At 38.7% G+C, this 23,474-nt stretch overlaps 1 protein-coding gene across 3 annotated transcripts in view; it reads right to left on the reverse strand.

Annotated features, from left to right (window-relative positions):
* The window catches only part of ITGA1 (integrin subunit alpha 1), a 150,138-nt gene that overhangs the window by 53,066 nt on the left and 73,598 nt on the right, over positions 1-23,474 (reverse strand). For all 3 annotated transcript variants that reach the window (XM_072958709.1, XM_006205982.4, XM_072958708.1), the window contains exons 7-9: positions 13,592-13,740; positions 9,885-10,035; positions 3,691-3,856 (exon numbers count right to left, since the gene is read on the reverse strand). In XM_072958709.1, the coding sequence (XP_072814810.1) occupies positions 3,691-3,856; positions 9,885-10,035; positions 13,592-13,740 (466 nt within the window). The remainder of the gene's footprint in view (positions 1-3,690; positions 3,857-9,884; positions 10,036-13,591; positions 13,741-23,474) is intronic.

Genomic DNA, 23,474 nt, shown 5'->3' on the forward strand with positions numbered 1-23,474 from the left:
GTAGGTACTCCAATGTATAACCTTTAACTCACAGTGTGGTTAGGTTAGAAAGAATCTGAAAATGTCATGTAAGGCAAATTGACCCCTCCCCCACCCAACAGCTGATACAGGCTTCATTTCTACAAGTCTTAGGTCATATTTGCTTGCTTCCTTAAGATGAGATTTAGAAATGAGACTGTGTTTAACTATCTACTGTAACTAAGTAATTTTTCTTTTAAATGATCTTTGCAGATTGTTTTATTATATCTGGTTCATGTTATTAAAAATCAAAAGTGCACAATGACTTGGAAAACCTACGATCTTTCCTTAAGGCCAGCTAAGCTCATAATTTGGCCTAATAGTCAATGATACAGGCTGGCTGCTGTGAGACTAAGGCCACTTAAAAATGGCTTGTGCACAGAACATAGGACAGCCAAGTTCTCTAGAAGCAGCTGTGACTTCAGACTGATAAATAAGGTGAGTGTTCTGTTTCTAAAGGCAGAGGGGAAAAGGAGCCAGGGCAAAAGGAAACCAGAAAAACTCAGTCTGGATGGGCTCTGGACCCCCGTCATCTTAAAACAAACTTCCCACTTAGAGGTTGTGGTCAAGTCATGAAATCAACAGGGTGAGTTATAACCAGCATTTGTTTTTAATTGAAAGAGAATAGAGGTGCCTGCAGCCTGGATGGTCCTTGCTGAGATAACCTCTCTTTAAAAATACACTATTGGAGAAAGCAGCCAAGATGGTGAAGTAGAAGGACCCTGAGCTCACCTCCTCTCCGGAGCACACTGAAATCACAACTAACTGCAGAACAATCACTGATGTAAAAGACCAGAATATACCAGGAAAGATCTACCACTAAAGACATAAAGAAGGAACCACGATGAGATGGCTAGGAGGGACAGACTCATGATATAATCAAACCCCATGTCCCCTGGGGTGGGTAGCCCACAAACTGGAGAATAATTACATTGCAGAGGCTCTCCCACAGGAGTGAGAGTTCTGAGCCCCATATCAAGGCCCCCAGCCTGGGGTCTGGCACCAGGAAGAGGATCCCCCAGAGCATTCGGCTTTGAAGGCCAGAGGGGCTTGCTGTCAAACAGAAAAAAGAAAAAATAATAGAAAGAAATAAGAACAGTTTAAGAGACTTCTGGGACAACATCAAGCATGCTAATATTCATGTTATAGGTTTCTCAGAGGGAGAAGAGAGAGAGAAAGGGCCTGAGAAAATATTTGAAGAGGTAATAGCTGAAAACTTCCCTAACCTTGGAAAGGAAACAGTCATGCAAGTCCAGGAAGTGTAGAGTCCCATACAGGATTAACCCAAAGAAGAACACACCAAGACACATTATAATGAAAATGACAAAAAATAAAGATAAAGAGAGAATATTAAAAGCAACAAAGGAAAAGTAACACATAACATACAAGGGTACTCCCATAAGACTATCATGTGGTTTTTCAGCAGAAATTCTGCAGGCCAGGAGTGAGTGACATGATACACTTAAAGTGATGAAAGAGAAAAACCTATAGCTAAGAATACTCTACCCAGCAAGACTCCCATTCAGATTTGATGGAGGAATCAACAGCTTTAAAGACAAGCAAAAGCTAAAAGAATTCATCACCACCGAACCAGCTTTACAATAAACGCCAAAGGAACTCCTCTAGGTGGAAAAGAAAAAGCCACAATTATAAACAAGAAAATTAATAAATGGGATGATTCACTGATAAAGGCAAACATACAATAAAGTTAGGAAATCATCCACACACAAAGCTAGTAGGGAGTTTAAAAGACAAAAGTAATAATATCTGTATCAACAATACCTACAGACAAATGAAAACAAAAACACAATGATCCAAAACTTACAGCATGCAGCTACCATATGATTCTGCAATCCCACTTCTGGGCATATATCTGGAGAAAACTTAATTTGAAAAGATACATGTACCTCGATGTTCATAGAAGCACTATTTACCCTAGCCAAGACATGGAAGCAACCTAACCATCCATTAACAGATGATTGGATAAAGAAGATGTGGTGTATATAGGTGTGTGTATATAATGGAATATTACTCAGCCACAAAAAGAATGAAATAATGCTATTTGCAGCAACATGGATGGGCCTACAGATTATCACATTAAGTGAAGTAAGTCAGACAGAGAAAGACAATTATCACATGCTATCATTTATATGTGTAATCTTTAAAAATGATACAAGTGAACTTATTTAAAAAACAGAAACAGACTCACAGACATAGAAAACAAACTTATGGTTACCAAAGGATAAAGGGGAGGTGCGGTATAAATTAGGAATTTGGGATTAACATAGATACTGCCATATATAAAACAGACAAACAACAAGGACCTACTGTATAGCATAGGGAACTATAATTCAATATCTTGTAATAACCTACCTAAGTTTCAGTGATTCAGTTTTATATATATACACAGAGATATAAATATATATATAACTGAATCACTTTGCTGCACACCTGAAACTAACACAACAGTGTAAATTACACCTCAGCTAAAAAAGGTTAAAAAAAAGAAAGAGAATAGAACAGAAGTGATGAAGAATTATCAGAGTGAATTGCAGATGATAAAGCTTTTCCTTGAAACTTTATTTTTATATGTATACATATGTGTACATTGGGTAACAAAGCAAAATATATTCATTATCATGAATCATTGCCAATAAAAGTTTGAAAGCTATCACTGTAAATCATTTCCTTTCCTTTCTATACCTTTTAATATTCTTTGTCAGTCACTTTTCCCAGTCACAATGCTCAATCAAAATGGTCCACCTTTTTTCAGTTACGTCTCTTTCCCATTTTATCTTTGTATTTCCCATTATCAGGTCGTATCAGGGAGACTGAGAAGGTCCTTGTAAAGTTCTATGTTTAAGTTGAAAAACAACAGTCCTTGGTGTGTCCTGTGCTCACAGGCAGCCTCGGAGCGGAACTAACTAGTGGTTTCTCATCCTAGGCTGAGAAAAGAGGGCGCGTTCTCGAAGTCTCCAGATTATCAGAGAATGTGAAGAAAGAGGCTTTTTCAGTTTGCCTGGCATAACAATCCTGAAAACTTTTTTTTTGTCAGGGGAGATCTAGTTCCAAGGTAATTTGTTCCTTGACATCTTCTACCTAAGACAGTGGAGGGAATTCTGCGACTCATTACCCGAATGGAAAACGGCCATTAAAATAAAAGAAAAAATTTACAAATACAGTGAACTAATGTTTCGCTGCCATGGGTCTTGAGGCAGAGTTCCACGAAGACCTTTAAGACGGGCAAGGAGCAAAACAGGAGAAAATAAATGAACAAAGAAGTTATTGTATAAAAACCGTCCCATAGAAGCCCAAAGTGAAAAACAAAAACGAAGACTTGAGTTAGTGCCTCCATGTTCTAAACCTGTGTCGCAGAAAAGGAATAAAACACACGGGCACATTTTTGTTCTTGCGCCCCGACGCTGACTGCTGTCGGCGTCCGGCTCTCACATCAGCCGTGCCGTGTCCTTATAAAGAGAGCTTCCAGCAAACACAGTGCTATGTGAAATAGCCTTCTTAATGACAGATTTTTATAATAGGGTATTATTCCATGGTGGCTGTTGTACCCAGTAAAAACACATTAGCTATGTGATAGAAATAAACAGCAAAACCCATCACGGTGCATTTGAATTGTTGAGAAGAACCCTCAGGCTTATGAGGAAACAGTCATACCTTCCAGGGCAAATATTCTTTCTCCCAGAGCTTCAACAATAGTGACTAGTGCCAGTTCATCAGAGACATTGAAGAAATGCTTTTCCATGGGTTCACTTGCAATTGATTTTATTTCCTCCACAAATTTTTCAGTGCTTATATTTTCACGCCTGTAGTTGCCAAGAATCTAAGACACAACAAACAGGGCAAAAACATTTTTAAAATTCTGTATGTTAAACATGAATGACAAGTGTTTTGTCGATAAACAAGAGTGTATAGTACTGTGGCATAATTGTGGCACAATTTTTATGTGCTTCCACATTCTTAGAAAAATACTTTTCAGAATATGTAGATGCCCTAGTATTAACTGTTATATACTGTTAACTGCTGTAGGAAAATATAAAGGGCAATCTTGTATGTTTATGAAAGTTTCTTCTCTTGCATTCCTGTGTCCCTGTTTATTAATAGTTGTATCGTTAAAATCTGACAGTTCAAAAGTACTGTTATGGTTTCTGAATGTCTCTGATATTATCCCAGTGACATCACCATTTTCTGGCAAAAGCAATAAGCAAGTGGATTGCTTGATCTTGAATAGGCAGTATTTTCTGAAAATCTTACCAAAGGGCAATCAGACATGTATATTTTTGAAACAGATGTTTGGGACTAAGTAGAAATCTAACTTGGCAATCTAAAAAATAAACAACTGGGATATTCCTGTTTGAAACAAAATGCTCAAGACAAGGGCTTTCTTTTTATTTGGCAAGAGAGAGAGGCAGGAATTATCTGCTAAAATTAACTAAAATTTAGATGTTCTAGCAGGTTTTCTCAAACATTTATTTTATTCTTTAAAGTAAGGTTTATTGAGATGAAATTTATATACAATAAAGTTTACCCCTTTTAGATGTACAATTCTATGACTTTGACAAACCTGTACAGTGGTGTTACCACCACGTGGAGATTAGAATATCTCACCCCCCAAATTTCCCTCTTGCCCCTTTGTAGTCAGTCTCCTCCTCCCCTTAACTCCTCACAAACACTGATCTATTTTCTGTCCTAATAGCTTTGCTTTTTCCAAAATGTTAAATTTAAGGAATCACACAGCATGTACCTTTTGAATCTGGTTTCTTTCACTTTGCATAATGCTTTTAGAGTCATCCATGTTGTCACCTGGATCACTAATTCAGTCTTCTGTATTGCTGAGCAGGATGCCATTGTAGAGATGCATAATTTATTTGTTGAAAACATTTGAGTTGTTTTCAGTTTGAAATGACTATGAATAAAGCTGCTATAAATATTGGTACTCAGGTCTTTGTGTGGACATATGTTTTCTTCTGTGTGTAGTAAAGATCTAGGAATGAGAGTGCTGGGTTTTACAGTAAGTGTATGTTTAACTCTGTAAGAAACTGCCAAACTGTCATCCAGAGTAATTGTTCCATGTTGCCATTTTGCCTTTGCCACAAGCTGCGTATGAGAGACCCAGCTGCTTTGCATCCCTGACAACACTTGGTATTATCAGTTTTACTCTTTGCTTGCTTGTTTCAATTATAGCAATTCTACTGGTGTGTGTAGTGGCATCTCATTTAATTTACATTGCCCTGATGGCTGATGATATTGAGACTTTTTCATGTGCTTATTTGCCATAGTATTTCCTTTTTTGGTGCGGTCTCTATTCAAATCTCCTGCTAGTTAAAAAAAAATGGATTGTTTATTTTCCCATTATTTAGTTGTGAGACTCTGTATATATCCCGGATACAAGTCCTTTATGTGTTTTGCAAACGTTTTCTCCCAGTCTGTATATTGTCTTTTCCTTTTACAGTATCATTTGAAGAGTAGACTTTTTTAGTCTTGATGAAGCCCAACTAATCTTTTTTTTTTAATGGTTTGTTTTTCTTCCTAAAAATTTAGTTGTTAAGGTAAACATTTCTTAAAATTTAGAAATGAATATGAAAATGTTCCAGTTAAAGTAAATGAAAAAAATCTTACAAAAAAACATATGTAAATTAAAAAGGCAAAAAAAGTAAAAAAAAAAAACTCAATATGCAGATAGGGCATTTCTATTTTTTTAATTGCATAAAGATGGCATTAAGAAAATGGCATTATGGACATTTAGAAAAATAGGAAGATTTTTAAGGAAAAAATTTGGTAGAATGTGTACCGTGTTTTCTTATTTTTTATTTCTATTAGATTGTGTTTCCTTCTAATTTGTGCTTTAATTTTTTTTATAATTTTTTCAGTAAGAACATTACTTTTGTAATAAGAGAGAAATATTTCATTTTTACCTCATTGCAAGTGTTACCTGAAGATTACCACCTCGGTTTTTATATTTTTTTAATCAGCAGTTATGGCTCCATTATTTATAATAATCCACACTGGAAATGACCCAAATGCCCATAATCAGTAGAGTGTAGAACAAATTGTGGTATATATAATGGGTAAGAAAAATAAAGAATGAATCACTAGTACAGAAAATATCATGGCTATTTGCTATGTCGAGTGAAAAATTAAACACTACAGAGCAGAGACTGTATGATTTCGTTTATATAAAATAGAAAAGGCAACCGAAGCTATGGTGGTAAAAGTCACATCAGTGGCTGTGGAAGGTGAGTATTAAAAGTGAAAGAAAGCACGAGGGAACTTTCTGGGGTTGATGGAAATGTTCTCTGTCTTAATTAGTGTCAATTATGTGGATGTGTACAACTGTGTACAACTGTCAAAACTCATCAGTTGTTCAATTTGTACACAGTGTTCACATTGAAATTTTACATTTCACTGTGTTACTTCAATTTTGAAAAATTAAATGACCTATAATGCTATGGAAAAATATGGAGGAATCTTAGCAAGAGTAAGTTTTAAAAGTTTTGAAATATTGTATACAGCATGATAGTCTTTTTATAAAGTTAAAAATAAAGAACCCTTTTTAAAATTTTTTTCAGCTAGTACAGCTATCAAAAGACTGTTTAGAAAGAGCAAGAGATGATAAGTGCAGGATTTGGGCTGATGGTTACTAGGTGGAGCAAGGCAGGTGGTGAATGTGGTCAGATGTAAGTTGTCAGAGAACCAAGCTAGGGTCTCATTTTGGGTAGTATGTCCGTGGATGCTTATAATGTTATTAAAATAAGTATGCAGGTACGATTATAAACACAGAAACAAATAAAGTGGGCCATGCTTTGACAATGATGAGAAAGGGCAAGAAATACTGAATCTGTGGCCAGATACAATGTAAGAGTGGTATAAGATTAATTTAAAATTAAGAAGCAGTCCATGGATAGAAACTTTCCACTGAAGTCTTTCTAATGCTGTCAATGCTACTGATGCTCATGGCCCACATCTTTGGTGCCTGGAATGCTAGACTGTATTCTCTGGGGGAGGCCAAACAGATGATGGCACTTTTGATACCTAGTTGTGTGGGACAAATAAGCCTTCATGAGCTTTGCATACTAAAGAGACCAGGCATTGACTCCAATTGTGGATGGTATCTCTGCGTGAAGCCTGGACCACATGGAATTATTCTCAGCCACAGAAAAGATCAAAATGCTTACAGTAACAGGGGAGGTAATAATGTATTGAATAATAGTTGGCACAAGATAACTTACAGAAGTAACAACAAAAGGAAAAAAATATAATGGGATGTTTTAATTTTTTCTGTTACATCTTGTACCCCAAATGAAAAAGAAAATGTTGCAGTCAGAAGTTATCATTGTTTATAACCTAGTCATCTTGTTTATAAAATAAGTAGAGTCCCCTTGCCCCAGGGGAGCAGTGAGCCAGTTGTGTGTTCTGGGGTTTCATCAGGGATGAATCTTTTTCTTTACTACCTACAATTGGCTGTCTTTCACTTTTGAAAGGAAAGAAGGAAATCTCACTGACTAAATGCTGAAAAGCGATTGTGGGCGATATCAGTTATTACTTACTATAAATAAAAGATTTTGCTGAAAGACAATTTCAGTTGTACTCTTAGAGTTCTGAAATGTTTTGTTCCCTGACTTTTTTTTTTTAAAATCAATGTATATTAAGACTTTCTAGTCTCTGGGGGAAAATCTGAAGGTTTCTGAGTAAGGGGGCAACATAATTTATCTCTAAGGTTCCTTCTAATTTGAAAACACTATTTTGTTTTATTTTTATTATATCATGGTTGCAAACTCCTCGAGATAAAGATCCTTAAGGAAAATAATATTTATTAGTTGCCTAGCCTGCATTGTGCTACATGTTTTCACAGTCATGTCTCACCAATTCTCTGAGACAGAGAAAGAGAAATGGTATTATTCTATTTAATAGAGGAAGTTGGAGTACGAAGTCACTTACCCAGTGCCACACAGCCCGCACATGGCAAGGGCAGAATTTGAACAAAGGTCTTTCTGGCTCCAAAATATAGTTCTCCTCTGCCCTTTCCCTACCCCCACCCTTCTGCTTCTCATTTCTGGCAAATGTCCAGAAGTCCTTTGTTGTTTAAGATTGTGACACATCAGTGTCTCTGTGCTGATGTCTTCTTTGTTCTGGTGAAAAGCAGAGTGGTGACATGGAAAGGACTGTGGTGCCCTTGGGAACACATGGACACAGGTGATGATGGCTCTGCAGCACCATCGAGAGACCGGTGGCAGCATGAGAGAAAACAGGGAAGACCAGCCCAGGGCAGTGGGTCACATGATGAGTCAAGGGGGGAGTCTGGACTTGGCCATGTGGCCTTCAGCCGAGGGCCTGCTGGACCTTGGTTTCCTCATTCATAAAATGGGGAAAGTGAAAGATGTCCTACATTCTTTGGGGGTGCCATGAGGGACAAAGAAAGGTACGTAGGACACAGGTATGAAAAGCCACTGTAGGTTACAAAGTGCTGTATAAGTGGTAATTTAACCACTTTTCCATGTTTGAAAAAGGTGGAATTTTTATGTCTCTTTTTCTGAATGTCCCTCTTCGTGGGGTCGCACCATGAAAACTGAGTCAACTGATTTCACGGAACTATTAGAAGTTGATTTAGAAAAAAAATCACTAATAAGGGCTATAAAGTATTCAGACAGTCTCTTATTATTTTTTTTTTTTTTGCATTTTGAGGGACAAATATTATTATTATTTAAAAAATATTTTAGACTCTTTTTTTTTTTTTTAAACGGAGGTCCTATGGATTAAACCCAGGACCTCACGCATGCTAAGCATGCGCTCTACTGCTGAGCTATACCCACCCTCCCAAGGGACATTTATTATTAATAACAGACTACTTTGTATTGATACAAGTTTGCTCACAAAGAGCACAAATACTTTATATGTAATATTTTCTACGTCATTAAAGGGGGGCTACTTTTTCCATGGAATGAAAGGAAATTTCTTCTTTGCTGATCCTTTGCCCTTCTTGTCCACCCTAAACGCAACTCTAGAGAAAATGTATTTCTATAGCTGTGGGCTGCTTCACTTAGGCGGCACAGTCTGGGGTTATGAAGTGGAGAAGGAATGGCTGCGTACAGAGTGCAGGAGCAATGACACTATCTCGTGATTCCTCTCTGTGTCACCAGTGATGCCAAGAGGTGGCCGGTGCAGAGGAGCACCCGTGACCACAGAACCCCGTAAGAAAGCTGTGCCACAGCAGGCACCCTTCTCCTAAGTCCCAGCGTAGACTGCCCAGGCTAGACAAAACATTAGGTGACCTTTTGCTTCTTCCCTACAACTCAAAGAGCTGTAAGCGTGGGAATATCATAGTAGACTTACAGTAAATTACGCTAAGAGTCACATCCTGCTTTTCCACTCCCCCAGTTTACGGGAAATTGTTGATTAGCAGACAGTTTTTATTTATTCCCTAGCATGTCTTCAGTTTTCGTCTTCCTCCTCCCTCCTTTTCTCCCTCCCTTTCTCCCCCTCTTCTCTTGATCCCTCCCTCCATTCCTCTTTTCCCTCTTCCTCTTTTCCTCCTTTTTTCCACTCCCTATTTCTGTCCCTTTCTTCCTCTCACCTTCCCTTCCTTCCTCTTATGCATTTCTCCCTTCGCCCTCCTTTTATCTTTCTTTCTTTCCTTCCCTCTTTTCTTTCAGTGATTGTTGAGTCTCCGTTTGCCTGGCACTGTGTTGGGCACCAAGGACACAAAATCCTACCCCCCCAGAGTTGACCTCCAAATGGAGAAGTTTCTTTTTTTGTCAAGCTTGTCTGTATAACTTCCAGAAAATAACCATGATCTGTGCTCGGCTCTTCTCTTCACACCGGAGTCTGAAAGCTGTCTCCAGCCCAGTACTTACAGCTATGGAAAACCGCTGAATGCCTTCATCCTCACAGTCCTGGATGACCTGGTTCAGTCGGTAGTTGTCATGGGACTCTCCATCAGTCACAATCACCATGACTTTTTTAATCCCTCTTCGGGCACCCCGGGCTTCAGTGAAAGCCTCTTTCCTGAAATAATCACAGGAACAAAAGAGAAGCAAATAAAACACCACTGCAGGGTTAGGCAAAGTGATAAACAACATGAAGAGGCTGCCAAATCCAGGTGGCCCACTGCTTTCCCTCCGGGATCACGCCCACTGTTCAAGTTGGGAGGCATGGCGCTTGTTATTTGTAATAGCTGAAGATTTACTCCAGATGATGGAGAGGTTACCGTTTGGCTAATCACTATCTATTCCAGAAACAAAAGGCAGCAGCCTGTCATTCTTTGGAAAACTTCAACGGGGTCGGGGAGTGACTGGAGCATAAGTCAGACTGAGAGAAGTTCAGATTTTTAATCTTTTCCCAGCCACTCATTTCTCTGTAAACACTCCTTTCCTTGCTTCACAGGTCTCCTCTTCTGCTTTAGTCCTCACTTCCCCGACACCTACTCTGACATTCGTAGAACAGCGTGGAAATCCTCTGAGCTGCAGAGGGGGTGTCCTGCAGAAAACAGAATATTTGTATGGCTGGGATATGGGGCGAAAATTCAGACATAGGGATGAAAGACTGCAGATGGCAGTGGTCTGAGTCAGTGACAGAGCAGGGCGATATGGGGCAAGAAGGGGTCAGCATAGCTATGAAAGGTTTGGTCTGAATTAGGTTTTAGGACACAGGCTGCTGGGGGTGGGTGGGAGGAGGGGGCATGGAAAAATGCTAGAAACTAATGTCAAAGAATGGAATTTTGATTTAATTCAGTAAGCATTTATGGAAAGAAGTGGAAGATAGGGGAAACTGACAACTGTTGTTTGTTTCATGCCTTCTACACAGACACACAGACACACTCACACACACACACTCACACACACACACACTCACACACAAACACATACACACACAGAGGCACCCTTTCCCTCTTTTTATTATTTTCTTTCACTCAACTCACTTTTCTCTCTGGAGTCTTGGAAAGAAGAGTACTTTTCACTTAGGACTGAAACAATGAATGGATTTCATATAATATTTTTTAGATTTTGGTATAAAATGTAGCAATCATTGTACAGAATAGTCCATTTACAAATTTTACTTTGGTCATAAGGACAAACAGCTGCAGTTTGGAATCTACCAAAGAAACAGCTCTCTTTAATCTTCCAGCAGTTTGTCACAGAACACATTAGTTCTACGGCAGATACACAGTAAATGCAGAAAAGTGGATACTTTGTGAGGGAGAGAGGATCCTGGTGATTGAGCAAAGAGATTTTATCTGTGTTAATTTTTTCCTTTAAAAGGACTTACAGCAAATACGACAAGATGTTAAGAATTGTTGATTCTGTTTGATGCGTACATAGGATTTTGTTGTACTGTTTTTCTGTATTTTCAAATTTTCGTAAAATTTGCAAAAGAAAAAAGACCATTTTAAAAAATACTGATCACTGGGAAACTGTGTATCTCTGCCCTCTACAGTATACATACAGATTTTCTGACTGCGTGATATGCACAAAGATGAAAACAGATGTTAAAGGGCTAGTCTTTAAATGAAGTTCAGACAAGGAGATTCAATCCTTTTTACAGTTCTAATTCCTTAGAGGACCCCCAAAACTTTCTAATGCCCTTGAAGATCAAGGCCATAACTGAATGGATATTAGCTGAAGGAGAGATTAAAAGACCTTCCTTAAAGAAAATCCGGTAGCTTTGAAACCAGGGCTGGCTGTATATGAATAGCATTGGCAGAACTCTTGAGTATATACTTTCTGTTTCAAATATCTTCAGCAAATTGCCCTTGATCCCCAATTACCACCATCCAGTATTCTTTCTTTAAATGAAGCATTGACCTCTCTGCCTGCTTTTAAATATTAACATATCCCAGGAAAATCCCTTCCTTTGGGACAGGAGAATCCAGGCCTTATGGTTAAACACTTGTGAACCTACTGAAATGAAAGGAAATTTGGGATAAGGGGACACAAAAATGTTTTGAACTGGGAGACACTGGAAATGGAAGTATAGGATTCTAAAAAATTGGATATATTGTTTGCAACTGGCCTTGCCTGAAAGGAATAAAGAACAAGTGAAAATAAACTTAGACATGAAAAACTAATATACAAGAAGGGTACTTAGTAGTCACATTATGGAGTTTTATTCATATACAAAACGCCATAAACTGTGTCCTCCAGCCAGACCCTCTGTGAACCACGTAGGCAGAAACCATATACGGATGTGGTGTTTAGAGTGGTATTTATGCAGGAGCAAAAGCAGCCAGAACATTTCTTCAGTTAGTTTTCAAAGATGAATATTCACCCTTAAGCGGTTGCCTTGGAAAACACACAGCTCCCTATATACTCGGACCTTTCAAAGAACATTTTGATTTCCTTTGAATGTGCGATCACCTTCAGTCCATTATTTAAGCATGTGCATTCAGCACACCTGAACATGTGCCCTTTTGTGCATGCAAACTGGTGATCCTATTGGCTGGTGAATGTAAAATTACCCCATCTGTTTGTGGTTATTTTCTCATGGGCCCCATATAACTAGAACCACATGCTTTTCTAACATTTATGAGTCTAAAGCTGCATGTGAAATTTTAAAATTTTGAAAATCCAACCCATCCTTTCAAGTATCCGTATTAACTAATTTAGCCCCCTTAAAACACTGATCTTAGCAGGCAGGCAAAGTGAGAGCATGGGAATTAGCTCTTCAGAATCAGGTGAGAGTCCAGAAGTTGAAGGCACTTAACAGAAGGATCCTTGACATTAGTCAAACTGCTTATCAGATTTCCTGTGATTTTGGTATTATTTAGTTTTTGTTCAGAAGTTTTCATGATGATTAAGGGGAGAAACAGCAAGAGTTAAGCGCTGAATGAGATCAGAAAAAATACAGAAAAGAGAATGTTCTACATTGTTGAAAAAAAAAAGGCACAGTCCTGTACGTTCTTATAGAATGAAGTTCAACCACAAGGTGAATTATACTCTATGAAGGAGACTGCAGAAGGAAGGAAGGAAGGGATGAGAATTAGAGGGAATCTGGAGAAAGTAAGGAAGAAAGAGAGAGTGCACAAATGATGAAATCCTTTCCACCTCTTTCAATCTTTTCACTGAAAATGATTTCAAATAATACAACATTTGATTTACCCTCTTAAAAATACTTATTTGAGGGCTTCAGTAGCCCTAAATCTGTAAGATGCTGTGAAATTATAGACATATTAGGATATAAATATATATTGAGTAGAAGTGGACTAATTTTAATCCATTTTTAAAAATTGAGATTCCTTGAAGCCGAAAACAAAGAATAAAGGGAAAATATAATATTATGTCTTGGTACCCAGGAATGTGATGCAGTAGACTACAGTGATTTCTTGGACTGATTCTCCATCAATCAAAGCCTTGGAATAAGAAGAAAGATAAGGAGAGTGGTGAGATTGTTAATATAGAAAAACTTGATCTTATAACTATTAGCTGATCAGCTGAATTTAGTTTCAAAGATGGCTTTAAATATTGCTAAGGTAACTGTTCAGTTAATACTCCAAAGGGCTAGATCATAAGTCATAAGTGGTTAGTTTTGCACAGTCTTTTACCCTGGTTTATTTTTATCCACATACCTGGCTGTGTCTATCCCAAGGGCTGTCATGGTCTGGCGGCCACCTCTCTGGACTATTTTATTTGCGGCAACAAGCACCTCTTCCGTCGATGAGTATTTATTGAGGTTGAACTCATGGGTTACGTTTTCTCCATACTGTACGATTCCAACCTGAAACACCAAACCACTGTGAGTTATCCACCTAGCAATCTTCCCTGTTTCAATTTTCTTTAGTTAAAACATGCAGATCAGATGTAATAATACATTTTAGTCTTTCAGGCAAGTTTAAAACTCTATTAGGGCACAAATCTTTCTACGACAGCAGTGATCACTGCCATTTACACAAGTGAGAGTGCTGTTATTAAACTTCACATGGTTGGTTTATCTCTTCAACTGTTTTTACTGAATGACTCTTGTAGGCTTGGGGTGAGGGTGGCGGTTAGAACATGAAACACACTGACGTGGCCTCTGCCTTCATGGAGCTTCTGCACTAGAGGAGAAGGGAGATTAAACACAAAATCATTCAAATACATGTTCAATTGCAAACTGTGCAAAGGGCTGTAACAGAAAAGCTATTATTAGCAAGTATAAGCTAGGAGCCGAATTTTAAACGGGGGCTAAGGGAAGGCCTTTCAAAAGTTGTACTTACAGACTCACAGACATAGAAAACAAACTTATAGTTAACAGGGAGGGTGGAAAGGGATAAAGTGGGAGTTTGAGATTTGCATATATATATATATAACATATCGAGATTTGCAGATATATGTTTATCTGCAGATTATATTATATATATGTAATATAATATATATAAAATAGATAAACAACAAGTTCATACTGTATAGCACACGGAACTATATTCACTATCTTATAGTAACTTATGGTGAAAAAGAATATGAAAACAAATATATGTATGTTCCCATATGACTGAATCACTATGCTGTGCACCAGAAATTGACACAACATTGTAAATTGACTATACTCCAATAAAAATACACACACAGAGATATGGCTGGGAGGGTGATGGCTGACAGAGAGGATAATGTCCACACAAAGGGAATGGTGCCTGTGAGGAAGCTGAGATGTGAAAGAGGCAGGTGCTCTAGGAACAAAAGGCCAGTGAGCCTGGACCCGCTGGGACAGGACAGCGGAGCAAGATGAAGCTAGACTAACAAGCAGGGGTATGTCTGGCAGGGACACACACTTGCTTCGTGCTTTCTGTAGCTCAGCTGTCACGTCACTTCTCCTGAGTCAGCTCTTTCGTTTTCCTTGCTCTCTGTCTTCCCTCTCTTACTTCCATTCTCCTTTCATTCCTTCTTTTCCACAGGTTGGGTAACACTGGCAGCCAACTGAACTGAAATGATTTGGAAGGTGAAGTGCCCCAGATTCGATTTCCTTTGCTCTGTACCCGCACCCACCCCATGCCCATTTTTCTGCACCCTCCTTGGATGGCTGATGTGAACCAATAAACTAATTTGTATCAAGAATTATGCCTGAAGTTACTTGTTGTTTAAACTTCCTATCCCAAAATAAGGGGCTCAAAAGAATTCCTTACCCAAAGGAAGGTCTTTTTAATGTAGGAATTCTAGACATTTCATTTCTTGGGTAGGGGAAGTAATTTGAGATAGGGCTGCCTTCCTTCCGAGGCAATTGTCTAGTCTGCTCATTAGTAAAGTTGTAGTTGTACAGCCAATCCTATTTCCAAGTCTGATCCTATTTCCAAAATGGCACAAAGGATCTGTATCTACCTTATAGCCTCCCCTGGTCTCACTGTCGTCAGAAATCTTTAGGCTTAAATCTTCGTCTGATTTAGAGATATATTCCACAGCTAGGTCTTTTTGGAAACCAAAGCATACTCTGAAACTTGCAGAAACAAATAAGAGAACTCCCAATTAAACATAATCTTTATCACTTCTGAGCTACCTTCTGGAGTATACTAGACATCTTGGAGAAATTATGCCACCATCCATGCCTGAATAAGACTATTATCCTATATTTTTACTGCTGTTTTTAGCTTTCTCTCCTAATTTATTCAAATTACAGTAACAGAAATTAGTACTACATTTTATAAATGATGAAACTGAGTTTAAAAAACTCATTTCCCATAATGAAGGGGCAGAAAGGGGTCTAGTCTAGGGTGTGTATCCTTCATCTCTCTACTTCCTCTCAACAAAGACTTACTTCCCCCAGGCCCCCTCATTTTCTGTTTTCCTTCTTCTTTTTCTAGTCATATTTTGTTTTTAGGTGCTTGTGTTAAATCTTTATAGATGTGAACTCACTTGTTCCAGCATATAGAGTTATGTTCCACGTCAGTCCTCTCTTTTATTTTTTAATTAAAAATTTTTTCTTTTTTTTTAAACTGAAGCATAACTGACTTCCCATTTTCAAATCACCTCACCTTGATAGCTTGTGCTAAATTCAGGTAGCTAGGTAGTTAATAACTGAGATACATTAGAAAATATGACCAAACAAATAGATTATATTTTTTAAAAAAGAAATGGAATTTCTGTAAGGAATGAATCCTTCCTTCCAGTCACTTAGATATAAGATAAGTAAGAAATAACTAGGTAATATATGTAAGTGTAAGATAAGGCTGCCCCACAAGCCAAATAAACATGAAATCTACTCCACTCACGTCCAGGTTAGCCTTTCCCTTCTAAGAACATACATTTCACCTGATATCCATCACCATCTGTCCCAAGACCATGTGCTGTCCTAATTGGAACGAATTACTAGCATCTGCCATGAGCCCAGTTCCGGTTACTCCCTGACATAACTAAATCTTATGCACAGTTACCTGTTACTCTCTGACGAGATTTAAAATTCTCTTCCCGATGACCCTAAATTATTAATTAGTAATCCAGGGAGACACTGAATAATTATTAAGGGAAACCATGTAGGCTTGACATTGTCTTTGTATATATAAATTTTCAATGTAAATAAAAGAAAAATATTTTTTTACTTAGATAATCATGCCTAATTTATGGTGCCAGGGTGAATAAATGTTGCTGTGGAGGTGAATTGCTCATCCATTCAGAACGACTAACAGAGCTGGTTTGTTTTTATTTCCCTTTGTTTATATTTGATTAAGCAGGAGGCTAAAGAACTTTGAAAACTGTCACTCCTGTCATTATTCTTGGGCATCTTACTACTTGGACAAATCTATGGAACACCCTGGTCTCTCATTTCTTTGACTTTCTCGACTTTAGTCATCTTTTCCTCTAGCTCACCTATGCCATCCACTCCCAAGGTCTCAGCCTTGACCTTGTCATCTGGAAAAATTGTAGCACCTCAAACTCAAGGTCAAATGTTCTTCTCTCTGACCATAACTTCGGCTCATTTACCTAGTGTATCTAATTCATCAATCCCTTGACTACATTAAGATTACCAATTAATTCATGGATCTTACCTTTTTGTTTTTTGTACCCAGTCTAGATTCCGTGATCCATCACCATAATCATTTACTTGCAAACATTTAACTCCTTTAATCTTGTTCCCCTCCATCAACTAACTTGGCTAAATTCCAACTGTTGTTATATCCAAATAATTGTAACTCTGTGACACTAAATGTTGGCAGGCAAAAATCACATACCTTGTAGACTGGTCTCACTTAAAAGTTCTGACCATGAATCTCACACGCAGTTGCCCATAGCACTGCCCAGCAATCCTACTGCTTTTTCACTAACGAGTGTATTGCTCCCATTTATTGAGTTCAATCACATTCCAGTTATAAGTTGTTACCTCCTCAGGAAAAACAGTCAGTATCATTTGTACATGGGGAGGCATTCATGTGAGAAGAGATGGAAGCCACGCGGACTAAATAAGGCTGCTCTGTGATTCATGTTTTACATTTACAACACACTTTCCATGTATAGGACATACTATGAACTATTGGATTATCTGGGTAAATTATCTTCACACCAGGAATAGCAGAAAATATAACCCCTTGGTCAGAGATCAGTGCTTTATATCCTATTATATCTATCTATCTACCTATCTACCTACCTAATTACCTATTTAACATATATCTCACCTCTGTAAGCTTATTCTTTGTAAATGTCAGGATATAAGAGGACTCATAACTGCCTGTTCCCTCACCCTTTCTGTACACTTTGCTTCTAGCAACTCCACCTGAGACTTCCCTCTGATGGCTGTCCTGGGACTGCTAGAGCTGCTTTGCCCCCAGGGTTCAGAGTCAGAAGTACCTGGGAGTTCTCTCCCTCCTCGCCCCTTGCCCTGCTCCATAGGCAACACCTGAGCTCAGGCAATGCAACACCAGCCCCTTGACTTAACTTGGAGTCCCCTCTTCAGATCAGGCAGATGCCTTGACTTCACCTGAAGTCACACCCTTGCTTGTCCTCTGGGGCCGCTCTGTTTGGCTCTCACAAATCCCTCCGTATTTTCTTTTGGAAGCACTTTCTTCATAAATCATTCTCACTTGACTCCTCCTCTCAGATTTTGCTTCTGGGGAACTGTATCTAAGGCAGCCATTACCTAGGCTTCTACATCCCTTCTTCAGCCTAGGCTAGACATCCTTGAACCTGGACCACGGAAATCACTGCTTTTTCCATTGCTGATCATCCTCCTTCCATTTCCACTTTCCTCAAATTCTTCCACATATTAATGGTAGATTAGCTGTCTTTAAATTCTGCTTCTATCACATGTCTTCCTTGTTAAAAAATCTCCAATAACTCTGCATTGCCTCCATTAGTGATTTTGAAATATACTTTAAAAGAGAACTTTTATCCTAATTAAAATAGAAAGTAGATAAAACTTCCAGCTGCTTTTTGAAAGATTAGGCCTATAGGTTAAAAATCATCCCCCACTACCCCCCCACCCCCACCCCGTGACTTTCAGTCACTCAACAGTCTGGCCCTACCTTCTCTACTCCTCCTCCTCTTCCGGACTCCCCAACATGAACTCTTCCCAGACCAAATATCCTTCTTTTTCCCTCCAACTAAGCCAAATGCCACCCATTTGGTAAGATTCAGCTCAAGTCCAACTTTCTGTGCAAAACTCTCCCCACCTAGTCGCCAACATGGCCCATACTGAGCTTTCCGGTCTCTAAACTCTTAGCAAACTTGTCTCCTGTGAGCACTGCCATCTTCTCAGTTTGTATACCATTGCTTTGTCTCTCAATGACATTATAAGTTCGAAAGGGGCAAGCAAGGGTAAAGAGCACGGCCTACATCATAGCTTTTGGTATTTTCTTATCCTTTATCGCTGTTTTGCTTTGCTCACAGCTGACCCGCAAACATTCTTACTAGATGACTGTAACATTTCACATAAGCAACTAGAAAACTGAGATAGTGGAGAAATAATGATAAGCAGAAAAAGAGATACCAAGAAGTGTGGGAAATTAGAAGAGCGGGTGGTGGGAACTCAAATCTCAGGAAGACGACATTCAGTGTAGGTCCCCGGCTGACAGTGAGGTGCATATTTCCCTAGGAACTGGACAGAAAAAGGCCTGCTGTGTGTTCCCCAGAAAAGGGTGACATTTATTAATTTTAATCACAGGAAAATGATCAAATCACAAAACATACATAATGCTTTGCTGAGTACTGGTGAGACTCAGTTTTTAATAGAAATAGATTCAGTCCCAGCTTTGTTCATAATTTAAGGCAGGTGAAACAGATTTGTACTCACATAACGTGTATATATGCACATACGATGGAGTCAAATAAGTATGAGAATTAAATGACAAGATAAAAAGTGATGAACACACATGGTGAGAAAGCAGGAGAGGATCTCGAGCAAGCTGACTGTCTCACTCTGACGGGCCTCGTGGAGGAAGGAGGCTCCAGCTTCCTGAATGATACCCAGGGAAAGAGCAGACGGCAGGTTATGAAGGTAGAATGGGAGAAAACAAAGCAGTCCTGAGCCTGGAAAATCAGTCAAGGATCATCATTAAAGACATTTACATCAAATTTCAGACACTGAGGCAAGACAGACAACCAACAATCATCGTATTTGACTTGAAGCTGCCAACTGCTTTGGAAAGGTTCAAAACCTAGAGGGTGGACTTAAGCAGAGAGCTGGTGAGGAGCAGTGAAGTTGGAAAGATTCTAGGCATTTCTGATGAGTGGAAAAAAAAGAGCAGAGAAGGCAGCTGAAAGGAACAACTGAGTCAGATGTGGGCTTTCCTTAAGGGAGAACGGAGAGAGTACCTTCTGGCATCAGTAAAAGAGTGGATGAAGATGTTACTGTAAACTCTTATTCAGGTGGGATAAGTCACATGTAGAAGGGACAATTAGTTTTCAGGGACAACTGTGAGGGACACGTTTACCCCCTGGGGAGACGCAGTTTAAATGCCTTGGGTAAGGAGTTGTAACTTTAGTCTAAGGCCAAAGAGAACTAAGAGCTGACTTACGTTATCTCCTAAACCAGGCACACAGCTGACTGAGGATTCTGTTACGTGAACAAGAGGTTTGTAATACTTAGAACCTCCTACTTAAACATCAAATTTACACTTTTGTCTCAGCTAAGCCCCAGACTAATATTCCCCTATCCCTTTTCCAGGGAATACTAATTTTCTAAGTTACTAGGTATGATTTTTTAAAAAAGAGCCCAAAGTCAAATAATCTTGGAAAACAATGATTAACACAAAATTAAATGTACCTTTTCAGCAGGATCTCCTGTTTCTCTGTCTATGTCTGTCTGTCTCCCTCTCCTGTTTATATTAAGTAAAAAACGCCACAAATTTCAAATGGTGCAAAGGAGCAAGGCTTTTACTCCTGTCCCCAGTAGCTCTACTCTGACTCATATGCAAATTCTTTTGAAAGTGCTCCCAGAGTCTTTAATATGAAAACATGCATTGTGCATCATGAATTGGAAGATGGGATGTATTTTATTCTTTTTTAAGGGAATATATATTTTTTTGTGAGGAACTTCTTTAATATGCAGCTATAGCTTGGAAAACATTATTTTATTCTACTATTAAGAGTTACCTACTTGTAATGACCAATTAATTCTGTTTCATTCACCCTTATTATATTTATGTCCCACCATCATGCACTGTTAGCTATCCCAATATAAGATTTTAGCCCATTTCTAAATTGGGGGTTTTTTGGGATTAGGGACAAAGCATTGGGATTAGGGACATTGCTGTGACACTGGACATAATACTTAATCAATAAGATACTTCATAAATATCTGCTGAATTAAAGTGAATTAATCATCCAAATGGCTTCCTTTCTTTTGTGGGTTGAGAAGAGGAGGATAGTGAATGTGATCATGGAAGGAATGGCTGGTAAAAATTGCAAAAAGCACTCATTTTTTTTCCTCATAAAACAGAATGACAAGAGAGTTTGAGAAAGAGAAGTGTTAAAATAGCTATTAAGTATATTGCAGCAGAGAGTTAAGAAGGAATAGAATCGTTTCTTCAGTTGGAATTATATTATGACCTTGTATTGTTAAGTCAGAATTATAACACCAGCAACTGAATTTTAATGCCCAGCATGAGCTAAGTTTCTGGGCCTTCACTCAACAATTAACATGACCAGATCCATGGCTTCTTAGGGGAGAAATGACAGGGAATCACAATAAAGTTTTCTGTGTATCTGTTATGATGCACGATACTTGCCTGATAAGAGCTCAGGCTTTGTGTCTGATCATTTTATGTTTCCTTTTACCAAACTAGGAGTACAAGAGTCCTGCCCTACAATATGCTTCTACCATAGCTAAGTGAGGGTATGATGTGATGGTTATACAGGCTGTAATCCTGTAATCCAATTTAACTGCCCACATAAACCGTTTTGAGGCTATGTTGGCTGAAACCTGGCTTAACCTTTGTTATTATGGAGGGGGACATGAACAGGACTGATTCACAGGGAGATGAAATGAGTCCTCAGAAACAAAAATAAGGTTGGTAGATGATAGATGTAGATCCTAGGAAAAGGATGTCTTTAGTTGACCTCTTGCTTGATGGAAGATGCCACGATGAAACTGATCCATGCTCAAAAACGCAAGGCTAGGAGGTGTTAAAGTTTTGTGGAGAAGCGGGAAGACTATGGGAGAAATCAGGACTAGAGGTGAATGGGGCCAGATGTGTTGAACACCTGCAAAGAAAAGCCTGAAACACAATATAAAGGGGGTGTTGAGGTGTAGTCTCCCACAAGTGAGTCCCTCCTAGCTCAATGGCTTCATGAAGCAGAGTGAGATACGGTGGTCACTACAATAATGATGTTTAACACAAAGAGAAATACAAGATTCCAGGAATTACATTTCTCCAACATAAATGACTTGTCTCCTATGTGCTAGGCAGCACAGGAAACTCTGAACAGTAATCCATAGATAAAAAGAGTAAGGCACAACGCTGTCATGGTGGAACTCACAGTCCCCCAGCAGGGACGGATGCAAAAAGCATCAGTAGAGTGATGAGCAGTGGATGAAGGGTATGCAAATGCTATGGGAACATGGGAGGGAAAGGGATTTTCCTTTGGAAGCATGGGTGGAACAACCATAGAAAATGACAGAGCAAGTCACATTTGTACTGAGTCTCAGAAGCTGGCCTGGCACATGGGACCTGGGGTGCAGAAGGGCATTCCAGGCAGAGAGAATTACCTGAGCACAGAACTATGTATTCAGGGAAGGCCAGGCCAGGTGTGGCTGCAGGGCAAGAAGAGAGGTGGGCAGGAGGAAGTGGAATGACAGGCACTAGGTGATGTCTTACAGTTCACTGGAGAGCTTGGATATTATTCAGCAGGTAAGGATAGAAGAATTTTTATCCAGGGAAATGCCAGGATCTGAACTTTCCATTGGAAAAGTAACTCAGATGACGGATGGATGGAGGTGGAGGACCACAGAGACTGGGAGACTAGCCAGCGAGAAGATTCACCTGGTTCACAGCACTGCATTTAGAAACTATAGTCTGTTTGACAAGGATATGGCTGCACGCCTCAGACAGGCTTCTTTTCAGACTTCAAAACAATGAATCAGCCCTCATATTTCAGGCTCCTAGGAAAATGGCCATAAAATGTGTAGTAAAGGAAAGATAAATAATATTCCTAAAATTTAATTAATTTCTCTCTTTCGTTTTGCCTGGTTTAATGTTATGTCACACTCTTGATGGGAACAATCTAGACATTGTTCCATTAGTATATTTCACTTTTATATCAAGCCTCACAATTTACTGGTTTTATTTAGGGTAATGCACTCGTATTTGGCATATTTATAACATCCTCATTTATTATTAAAAGCAACGTTATGTTTAGGTATTGAGGATCAATAAGACCTTCATAACGTTTATACCATCATATCTTTTATGGCAAGCTCAGAGTGTTTCAGGTTTGTTTTTATAGGTGATTTTTTAAAAAGCAATTTTATAGCCTTTACTCTGTCTTGGGTGAAAAATTGGTTTACAAAAGTTCCTTGACTGTTTGCAAAAGTCTTAATAGGACCACACAGAAACATGGGAGAAATTTTGAGTAGCTATTTAGAGTCGATGTTTTTATCACTTAAATTATTGCATTCCCCTAATGATGTATACTAATTGTCATATGGAAACTTTAATGCAAGTTTTAAAATTTGTCCTTCCTTCTTTCCTTCTTTCCTCCCTTCCTTCCTTCTTCCTTCCTTTTTTTTTTTTTGTGAGGGTGACAGTTTCTTCTGGAACTGTTTCATATCTTTGAGACTGCCTTTCAATACTCGCGATTACTAAATGACAAATCTATGACAGCAGAGAGTAGGCCATCATATTCGATCTTTACCCGCTGTACCAAGTGAATTAACTAATATAACAAACAGGAACACACGAGGTATAATTAGATGTAAATGTTGTTTGGCCTATCATCCCTTCAAAACTTCTTTAGGGTGAAATTCTTCTACTCTTTCTGGATGGAAAGATAAATGTCTTACGGCTTTTCTTATTCTTAGTTTTAAAATGTCTTTTTTAAAAGCCCTCTTTTTTC

This window comes from Vicugna pacos, chromosome 3, assembly GCF_048564905.1.
Source record: "Vicugna pacos chromosome 3, VicPac4, whole genome shotgun sequence".
Taxonomy (NCBI): Eukaryota; Metazoa; Chordata; class Mammalia; order Artiodactyla; family Camelidae; genus Vicugna; species Vicugna pacos.